This window comes from Lepisosteus oculatus, chromosome 1 (genome assembly GCF_040954835.1).
Source record: "Lepisosteus oculatus isolate fLepOcu1 chromosome 1, fLepOcu1.hap2, whole genome shotgun sequence".
NCBI lineage: Eukaryota > Metazoa > Chordata > Actinopteri > Semionotiformes > Lepisosteidae > Lepisosteus > Lepisosteus oculatus.
In genome coordinates this window covers 75259994-75270824 of record NC_090696.1, presented here as the reverse complement: position 1 = coordinate 75270824, position 10831 = coordinate 75259994, and the positions used below count along the sequence as shown (strand labels likewise).

Below are 10831 nucleotides of genomic sequence, written 5' to 3'. Positions count from 1 at the left end.
GGGGTGTTTTTTAAACGTTTTATTTGTAAGTCTGCGCACGTTTTTGAGAGATGCAGAGGGGGTGCAGAGACATTGCTTCACTCCTGCCACTGGGATGATGAGAACTAAAAATCATTTCGATTTTTAGGAAGAGAGTCGGTGATTTTATGTACGCTTCCAGTCTGACTTATTACCAGTACCATAGATTTGAACCATCATACATATATTTACTCCAAGCTGACTGTTTTTTAACCTTTACAGCTTCCTGTTGTTGAACGTTGTTTCATTACTCTCCTTTGTAGAAACATGCTTTAAAATTAAAAATAAAATCCCTGAAGCACAAAAAAGGGAGCAGTGTAGTAGCGCTTTATCTTTCAGTAATGAACTTCATGGTATCAAGACGTTCCCGTCTGGTTTCCAAACTCTTTATCAGGAGCGCCTCCCCTCAGCCTGTCTGTTCTGCTTGCAAAGACTCGTTCAGGGCAGCTCTGGAGGTGGCACCAGTCATGGCCTGCCAACACGGGCATTAGCAGTATTAAAACAATACTAGTATTTGAAAAGACTCTTCTTCCCCCCGGAAAACATTAATTTCTTCCGTTTCTCTGATTTTTTTTAACAAAAGCAGGCTGTATAGGGAATATAACTGTTAGAAAATCAACAGAAAATCATACTATTCATTTTTGCATAATTAACACCCATAAAAAGGGAACCGTTTTAAATGAGGTGTCAATCAATCGATCGAGGTTTATTTATCAATGCAGGAACAGGACAGCATACAGCGGAGTTCTCGGCATTGTCCGTGAGCTCGTTAAAACGGATAGGAGCAGAAGGACAGGAATTTATAGGGATTAGATTAACGAAAAAAATTAGGATACAATAAATGACACAATTGCAAATTACAATACACTTGACAGATTGCGCGAAAGTAACACAAGGATAGGAGGTTATTTAGCGCTCTCCGTACAGTCTGTGTCCCGAGAGTACAGGAGTTGCAGGCGTCTGCTGTGGTTGGCTGTTGAGCAGTCTTACTGCCTGAAGGAAGAGGCTGTTACGAAGCCTGGTGTCTTGGGCTGTATACTTCGGGACCGTTTTCCGGGTGGTAGCAGAGAGGACAAGCGCACAGCTCATATGTCCCGGAACGGGCGTGTGGAATGTCATCTTTGTCTTCACTGCGCTTGGACAAGGGATTGTACTGGATGCTGGGTGTGTTCAAATCCGACATTTTTTTTTTTTAAAAGTAAATGAAGTAGGCAGTGCGGGGGCCGTCCGTTCCCATGGGCTCAAAGTCAGGTCTCTTCAATCGCCATTGTTTTTGAGTTCTCTCTAAACGGCCAACACCTTAAGAACATTCTTGGAAACCATGTTATAGATACAGTGGATATAAAAAGTCTACACACCCTTATTGTAGGTTTTTTAATTGCAATTATTTTCCCTAATAATTATCTACCGTATGTGTCTCTCTCTTGAATTGTGATGGTTGCAAGGTCACATTAAAGATGGGAAAAATGTCTGACATGATTTATATTGATTTCTGGCTTTACATCACAAAAACCTGCAATTTCAATAAGAGTGTGGAGACGTTTTATATCCACTGTATCTAAGGCAATAACTAGTGTAATAAGTTATGAATGAGATGGAATGAAGAGCTGCAGACACAGCAATGCCCCAGGGCCTTGTCTCTTGATGCAGGCTTAATTTTACCAGAGAGGTGGATGTTCATACTGTACATGTTCATTTTGTGTTGGTGATTCTCCAGCATGCTGTAGGTTCTGCAGTAATCTGGGGCAGAGTTGGCTGACAATTTAAAATCCTTGTATTAGATCCTGAACAACGTTCAGGACATTTTTTCATCACGAGCAGCAGAATAGAGAAGCCTGACAGTTTTTGTCAATGATGTTGTGATCAAAAACTTAATGGGGGTGGGTGCTGGGGATCTTATGCAAAACATACAAAACAAAAAGATGCATAAACATTAAGCTGTAACCTGCAATGTGGAAGAATGGTATTTTAAAAGAAAGCTTGCTTGCGCATTCAGTCACTAGACACAGAGGGTTTGTTCTCAATCCACTCAGATCTGAAATAACTAAAGAGACTTTTCTATGTTCTCCTCAAAACGGAAACTTTCTTCTGATTTAGTGTTTATCGTGTTCGGGAGTTCTGAAATTGTAATGACTACAAATTAAAATGTCCCTTTCTGCACACTTCCCTTGCACTCAAAAAACATTCATGCTATATTCTAAGAATAAACTGAAAGCTCAGAAGCAAACTACAACAAAACCATTTAATAACGTGAAATTTAATAATTCATGCCAAATACCAGTGGACATACAAGTGTTACTGTACAGATTAACACAGAAGTAAGCCTACAAAGCACCCACTCTTTGTTAACAAAACACGAGCAGTGATCCTTTTAAAATGATGTCTAAGAAGCCGGACTCAGCCGCAGTAATTGTGTCTGAGAAAGCCTACTAGACTGCAATTGAAAAGAAAAATTACAAAAATATTTTAATTCACATCCCATCACGCACACACTGAATGACAGAAAAAAAAAGAGATTTACTTAAATCCAGTTCTCGATCATTGAAAAAGAGATATCTGCTTAACATCTTCCTCAAATTCGAAGACACGTCTAGAACTGGATGTGCATAATATCCCACATTTGTACACCTTCAGTTCTCTTAACTAATCAAGCCGCGGCAATGAAGGAGTCATCAGCTTGTCGTCCTTGTGGCTAAAAAAAGCAAGAAGACAAATCAACACAAAACACCGACATTACTAACATGTTCTATGCCTATTTAGTACTTGAGAACAAAACACTCATTTTGTCCGGATATTGGGGATGGTTAGCATACGTGGCAATGAGCACTAAACACACACGCGGGATCATATTTCACAGGACGGATCTCCGAAACACATTGGAAACTCTCATCGAAATATTCTGTTAGGCTAAAAAAAAAAAAGAACTTGTAAATGGGCTGGACTGGCAGATCTCTTAAAAATGGGAAAGGAAGATTTTTAGAACAAGCTAACAAATACAAATCTGAATTATGCAGGAGATGTGGATTACTGCAGAGTTTCATTAACATGCTCTTAGACACGATACTGTATACATATTACTGTACATTCCCAAAATGCCCTTAAATAATTAAACATGAAATAATCCCACAACAACAAAAAGTGCCAATAAAGCATATTTTAGATAAGTATACCGTAAGAACCAATTAACTGAAGAGGTACATTTATCTAGATGACCACTGAGCACAATAACATTTAATTTCTCTAAATTACGTCTTATTTGTTAAATCGTATTTTGCTATTAAGAAGGCTTTAAAAAGGATGCTGGCTTCTGCGTGTGATGGCTCGACTCAGTGGATGATACGTTCAGGGGGCAAAGTATCAACACAAGGAAAAAGCAGGTAGAATTATGTTGTAGGAGGTACCTAAACAGATATTTTAAGACCTTGTTGTGAGCCTTTCTGAACTATGCGCAGGGTTTAGGCTCATGCTGGGACAGACGGACAGATGGAAGATGATTCCCGATGCGACCGATTCCATAAATAACAGCGAGCGGGCCCGGCTGTCATGGAGTAAAGTCAACCCCCCCTCCTCCCCCCCCCGGGGGGGGACCTTTTCATACCTTGACGAAGATGCGAGCGGGCAGGAAGCGGCGCAGGAGCTGGCTGGTGAACCCTGGGAAACGCACCAGGTTGATGTTGAGCAGGGGCAGGTTCTGGTACCCGGCCATGAGAGGGTAGAAGTTATACAGCATCTCCTGCTCGGCGCCAGGCAGAATCCGCAGTCGCACCTGGAAGCGACACCCCAGATTACACACTCCGTCCCCACCCTGTGCCGTCAAGCGTCCGAGCCACCCAGGAAGTGCTCACAGCCCCCTCCAGGACCGACAGCGTGAAGCAATTCCGCGTTCTTCCACGCAACCGCCTCTAGGAAACCGATTTAGAAAACGCAAGGAGAAATCATTTTGTGGTTTTATAGGTGCTCCGTGACGAAGCACATCGTGCCAATGCTGTTCTGCGTTGCAGAAATGTCAGCTGTAAAAGTGGAAGGAGGCGTCAAAGCTGAACTGCGTAAAACAGCAGTGAAACAATACACCTGACGAGGTTTTTTTAAATAGCCTGTTTGCCAAGCTCTTAAAATGTTTAGGTTGTCTTGCCATTTCTTAAACCGGATAGCATTCTGCCACTCTCTTTCCCACCCCCAGCCGTGATAAAAGACGATTTTAAATTCATAACAGCTTAGCAGCTGGAGTTAAGGGCCTTGCTCAGGGGCCCAACGGAGTAGGATTCCTCTGCCAGCTGCGGAGTTCGAACCGGCAACCTTCCAGCCACAGGAGCAGATCCTTAGCCACAGAGCCACCACTATAAATGATACAGACACCACTAGCCGAGCAGTGACGAGGCCTAGGAGCATCTTTAAGGGGAGGGGACCAGAGCGGATTCAGTGCGGCAGGCCGAGCCGCAGCAGGTGGCCGTGGACAGGACTCAGTCCCACCTGCTTGAGGCCGGAGAACATGAAGGCTTCGCTGGGCTCCACAGACATGTCCACCTCCTGCACCAGACTGGTGCGGTTCTGGATGTGGTATTTCACCGGCAGTGACTCCCGCACTCGTCCAAACGACGGCAGATCTTCGGGTACAAAGAACATCGGATTCGCCAGCAGCGTTACATTTCAGAACAGGCGGCAAAACGGGACGGGTCCGTGCACATTTCATTTTACTTACTCGCGCATTAAGTACAGAAAAAAAAACATAAGACACAAAGGGGTAACTAACACTAACTTCTTTTGGGGGACTTGTACCCTTCTCCTGGGATTAACTTCTTGAACGAGCAATTTGATATCGTTTTGTTCTCTCATATGTGAAGGACTTCAATTAATATATTTAATTAGTTTATTCACGCCCTACCACAGGTTAATTTTGAGCTAAGACAAATCGTGAGATGCCATTCCTACATGTCAAGGTCCTATATAAAATGAATATCAGAATATTAATGCATGATTCTGATGTCAGATCATACACCTAAGGCTGGCTTGAGAAGTCTCATTTTTTGTCAAAAGAACCTGTCAAAGGTTTGCATCTTGTCAGATTGCGAATATAGGCAAATATCCATTCAGTATGTGAACCTTTCACAAATGCTTAACAGAGCTCAAACAGACTAACACCGACACTGAAATCAACAAACCACTGAGGCAGAAATTGCTAGACGTACAATTAATATATAAAAAGTAAAACGGTGCATTTAAATGAAAGCATCCAACAAGATTAAAAGCTCGGTCAATATGCACTTATGACCAGCAATTTGCTGTCTTACCTGCATGTACATACAGTGGAATGGTTTCTACAATAACATGAGGCAGAGTGATCACAGTTCTCACAACAGGTACATTTTCACCTGCAGATTTTCTGAAATACAAAAACAATACAATATGTACTGTATATACGAGGATCCAATCCTAGGTACACATTCAGAAACCACCGTGAACCCAAACAACAATGGCAAAAGCAAAATGATTTTTCCGCTTTCACCCCTGTTATTAGTGGTGACCAATTTCTAACAGAATGGATAAGGGAATGAAAAGCTACTGGGAGCACGGATAACTTGCATTCAAAAAATACCATATAAATAAAAAACTGGTGATACATATTTTTTTCCTCCAAAAATAGGAATAATTACAACCAAGCAAAACCCAGTTTACACAGGTGTACCAATTGCATTTGACTTGACCAGTCCTCGATGATAAACTGACTAGTTTCTAGAGTGAGACCTGGGTTTAAGATATCACTCCATTGAATAGTGAACGATCATGCATTTGCATTTTAAAAAGATGATTGATATTACAACAATATACACAATCACAACCTGTAAAATCTCAATCACTCCACGTGTTTCAAAGTAGCTACGCAATCCAACTGTATAAAATACTCTACATAACCCATCTACTTAGCAGTAACCCCTTAATTCTTTACACTATCCTCCCTTAAAGTCTCATGTATTCCTCAGTCAAATTACCCCCCTAAGGCTTATTGACAGATCTCTGGCAAAAACACACACAGCAACAGTTTGCCGATGGCGGTCAGATCCATCAAGAAGAGAGCGCTGACCTTTTCCAGGATATAACATAACGCCCTGACGCCACTCCACTTGTCCCGTTGGCCACTGGGGGGCACTTCAGGCAGAAACACTCGCTGGCACACTCCCCGGTCTGTAGCACCACTGCAGGAACAGCAGACAGAAACAGGCCTTCCCTGTCAGAAACACCACGTCCTGCTCCCACACCAACAGCGTTTGGGGGAGAGTCACAACGTGAGCACTGAGCTAAGGGTGATCAAACATGTTGCTGAACTCCAAAGCACTTACGGAACAATAGATAAATCTGGGGATTACACCTATGCCTTAATGACCAGGTCTAGTGCAAGTGTTCACATTACTCCTATCCTGGTGTCCTTGCACTGGCTTCCGGTCCTATTCCGCGTAGACTTTAAAATCCTCATGCTCACCTATAAGGCTTTACATGGCTTGGCACCTCAATACCTGTCTGAACTTTTACCGCCCTACTCCCCACCTCGCAACCTCCGCTCTTCAAACTCTGCCCTCCAAGCCCGTCTACATTGTATGGGCGACAGGGCCTTCTCCTGCTATGCCCCCAAGCTCTGGGACTCTTTGCCCAAGGATATTAGAGAGTCACCTTCTCTAAACTCCTTCAAATCTTGACTCAAAACCTTCTTCTTCAGAAAAGCCTTTACTTAACTGGTTCCATTCTTCACCTCTCTGCTCTTCTTAATACCATCTTCCACGGTCTCCTCTATTGTTATTGTTGTATTGTTGTAATTATAATTGTGTCCTATCTTGTGAAATCTTCTTAATTATTGTTGTAGTCTTCTTATTTATTGTTATTGTCATCCTGTAAAGCACTTTGAGAAGCTACCTTTAAAGGCGCTATATAAAATAAAGTTTATTATTATTATTATTATTATTATTAATGCATTTTTAAACGTCCTCCACTCTCATTTGTGACCCACATTTAGGCATTTAGATATTTAGAACTTTTAATGTGACGCACAATACTCAGATGGGGTGTAAAAGCCAGGAGAGGTACGCTGATGTTGTATGTAACCTTGTATCAGTGTGTTCATTACTCTTTAAAGTTCTGTGTAAGACACCTAACCTAATATTTTCGACCTGCCGTTACTGCTGTGTCCCATAAGCCAGCCACTTCCTTTGTGCCGGGGGGGTAACACAAGGAAAACATACCGGATTCCCAACACACCTTGAGGGACGCAACCGCGAGCCCTGTAAACCATAAAGGAGGCAGAATTTTACACGGCTTTTCTCCGGCGCTTCGTTTCACACGAGCTGCTGTGGCTCAGCGCGGAACGCACCCTGTTCCAGGGGGGACTCCAGCTGACCCACGGCGGCCATGGGGGCGGCCAGCTGCAGCTCGCTGGTCGCCAGGTGCAGGGGCCAGGGAGAGGCGCTGAGCACGTCGGCCATCAGGAGGAAGGGGATCTCCGCGTAGACGCGGTCCAAGTGCTCGAACTGGGAAAGCAAATACAGATCGACCGCTAGCGCGCTTTGCCATGGGTGTGCCTCTGTCCGCAAAAGCCACGGGGCCACAACAGCAAGCAGATGTAGAAAAGCACTGGCTCTAAATCAGAGGAAAAGACATGGGGAGTGCTGCTGGCCGGCCGCGGTCTCCACGCAGTATGTACTGACCTCTGGGTAGCTGAAGGCGACGCGCTACACGGCGCAAACATGAACAATGCAAGAAGAACAAATTCTAAAGAAATTATATTCATTCACAGTAACAGACATAAGATGGAAGGTAACAGAGGAAGAGGCAGTGCCGAGAAAGAGATGTATAGATCGTGTGAGAAAAGATATGGAGGTGTGTGAAGTGAGTGAGGGAGATGTGCTCGACAGAGACAAGTGGAGAAGAGCAACCAAAGCAGCTGACCCCAGGACAGGCTGGGACTAAGGCTGTGAAGAAGAAGAAGAAGTAACAGACATGAGATGCATCCTTCACGGGACCCGAAAATGAGGAAAAGAAGGGCAGCACTGTGGAACAAATAATTGTTGCTGTTCAAACATCCAATTGTAATGTGGAAGCCAAGATTTGATACGGGTTTTGAGAATACTGTTGTAAGCTACCAGCGCCCAAACAGGTAGCTTCTTTTGGAACTGCTTTTTATGTGATTTTAACATCAGCGTGGCTCATGTCAATAAATTACTCACAGCAATTATTTTTTCCTAAAACAACCACTTACATTTTCTACACTTCTTCACAACACTGAAGAATACAGGGATCATTTTCAGTGCTGAATCGCACCTACCTTTGTGGAGACAAGCTTAATAGCAACTTCAAAAGGGACCACAGTTTCAACAGTCACAGTTTCATCCTGAAAATAAAAGGACAATGTTAAACATGGCGTGCATCACCTAAAAAGAGCATACCTTCAGAACCAAAGCACTGTAGCAAGAAATATTCCCACTAGCAGCTCTTTTGGATTCTTAAAAAAAAAACAGAAATACAAATATGTGACAAAAACTTACTTTATGGCACTTGCAAACAATTTCTTTATCTTCAACTGTTGTGTGTACAGCATACGAAACATGGACTAGGAATATCCTTGATCCTATTGTACCACAGCGGATGTACAGTGGCTTCTCTATCTGTAATAAAAACAGGACAAAGGGCTTATACTTAACATGAAAGAAGCACAGCAAAACATAGTCTGATAATTTTGTTCTTCCCCATTTAACAACCAGATAGACGTTTGTCTTTCTTTCCAGAGATGTATCAATGTCAGAACAATCTAGTGTGAGAGAATGCCAGACCACGTTTTTATGGGCAGTCATCACAGCACAAGCACTTATGCCTTCTAAACTCACAGTTTATTTTCATGATTTTATCATCCTTTTATAAGTTTGGCAAAATCTCCAGTGTCAACGTAAGAGGAAGTTGTAATTGTCATGGCGTAGTTATATCACTTTTTCACTGTGCAGTCTGGATTATCTGGAAAAGCCAGACAAACATCACATATTGTTTTGTGAATATACAGACAGTAAGACTTACTCATTTACCAATTCATTGGTATTTATTAATTAAAGTTTATTAATTATTTATTAAAGTATTTTCTGATTTACCTACAGGCTGCTCTAGGATTTTCAGCATTCTTCAGTCCCTCTCCTGCGTACAACTTTGAACATGTTTTTTTTCTTTCCACTGCAAGTAAGAGGCTACTTGTGTTACTGTACCTTCTGTCCTGGCTGCAAATCTCCAAGGGAGATATCAGGCAGCAAAGCAGGGTGGGAGTCATCACACATTTCAGAGCTGCTCAAGGTGACATGAGTCGTCTGCGAGAGGTTAGCATCTTGACCTAAACAGACACAGTTTGCCCGTTTTTTGTCATTTAAATAAAACAATAATTGCAAAAAGACAGCTCGACTTACAGCTTCCTTAAGTTTTAAGACTTGCATTTGCGATGCTTTCTATTTTTAACAAAGACCGTAACCAATGAATGTCTTGGAAGGAGACCAGAAGAGGGAGAGGGAGGTGTTGCCATTGACCTAGTCTTTTTAGGTGTTTTGCCAATACTTCCAGTTAACAATCCAGTGTTCTACGGAGAACTCAATTCATTGTGCAACGACAGTGCAGAGCTTCACATGAAGGCCCAGGCTGACCTGGCTTGAGTCCAGCTGTCAGCTTGACGTCTTTGGCAACAGCGTCCTCTTGAGAGTGGATGGTGACCACCATGCAGTACATCTCATTGTTCAAAGCCGGAGGTTCGTGACGGAGCTGCACAGAAATCCTTGGAACTCGGGAGATAATCCTTAAAAAACAGTGGGGATTGGATTTGGCACTTGGTCACTCAAATAGGGATGATTAAAGGTATTTATTTCAGAATATCTGACCTACAAATGTGTGGTAATACCGAGAAACAGATCATTCCAGATGAAGAACTATAAACATAATAATTATAGACATCCTGACTTAGTGATAAAAAATGCTCTCAAGTACTTGTCTACATTCTTTGATTTCGAACATTAATATTACACCCGAGATAAGCTGTCAAAATACAGTACAAAATATCAAAAGGAGTATATGGACATCTGGTTGGACAGCACCAATCATTTTATTTGTTAGAAAAATTATTAATTAAAACATTAAATGTCACGTAAACAAATAGCAAAGTAAACTAAGGCCTCATTTCTGCAACTAGGCAGATATAGTATGCATTCTTCCTTGTCAGGAGTCAGAACAGTGAGCACTCACATGGTGTTGGCCTGTATAGAGATCGTGTCCCAGTCCAGCTGGTTGTCAGGGCGACTGGGCCTTCTCCTGAAGGAGCGGCTTGCCTGCAAAGCCTCATGGGAAGACGCTGCATCTCCGCCTCCCCCTCTCCAGTTTAGGAACACGCATCTTCCACTCTCACTGCCCAGCATCAGGTCAACAGCTGTAATCTGGGACACAGAGAAACCAACAGCCTAGGAATGAGCGGGCGTCAGGTAAGCAACCTTTCACCATACAGCTATGCATTAATGGAAATAAACTGCAAAATACACCTGAAATAAAAACATAAAAAGGACATACAGTATGTTTCTCTAGTGCAACAACCAGGAAAGGCACTTACAAACCACTGATTATTGCTGTGAATAGAATTGATTTAAAAGGCTATTTACCGTCATATTACAAAACAATGCTTAGAAAAAGCAGTTTGGAGCAGTGGTTCAAATCCACTGTGAGCTCTGCTGTTGTACCCTTGAGCAAGACGTGACCTGACCTGCTCTAGTAGAATAACCAGCTGTAAAAATTGGAAATGAGTGCAAATGTAAGT

At 42.5% G+C, this 10831-nt stretch overlaps 1 protein-coding gene across 3 annotated transcripts in view; it reads right to left on the bottom strand.

The window, feature by feature from the left end:
* Positions 1 to 2246: 2246 nt before the first annotated feature.
* trappc11 (trafficking protein particle complex subunit 11) overlaps positions 2247 to 10831 on the bottom strand; it is a 23163-nt gene continuing 14578 nt past the window's right edge. For all 3 annotated transcript variants that reach the window (XM_069193012.1, XM_069193004.1, XM_069193009.1), the window contains exons 20-30: positions 10270 to 10457; positions 9678 to 9826; positions 9252 to 9373; positions 8547 to 8666; positions 8327 to 8392; positions 7376 to 7532; positions 6098 to 6209; positions 5307 to 5398; positions 4489 to 4622; positions 3617 to 3784; positions 2247 to 2710 (exon numbers count right to left, since the gene is read on the bottom strand). In XM_069193012.1, coding sequence (XP_069049113.1) covers positions 2666 to 2710; positions 3617 to 3784; positions 4489 to 4622; positions 5307 to 5398; positions 6098 to 6209; positions 7376 to 7532; positions 8327 to 8392; positions 8547 to 8666; positions 9252 to 9373; positions 9678 to 9826; positions 10270 to 10457 — 1353 coding nt within the window. In that variant the 3' untranslated portion in view covers positions 2247 to 2665. The remainder of the gene's footprint in view (positions 2711 to 3616; positions 3785 to 4488; positions 4623 to 5306; positions 5399 to 6097; positions 6210 to 7375; positions 7533 to 8326; positions 8393 to 8546; positions 8667 to 9251; positions 9374 to 9677; positions 9827 to 10269; positions 10458 to 10831) is intronic.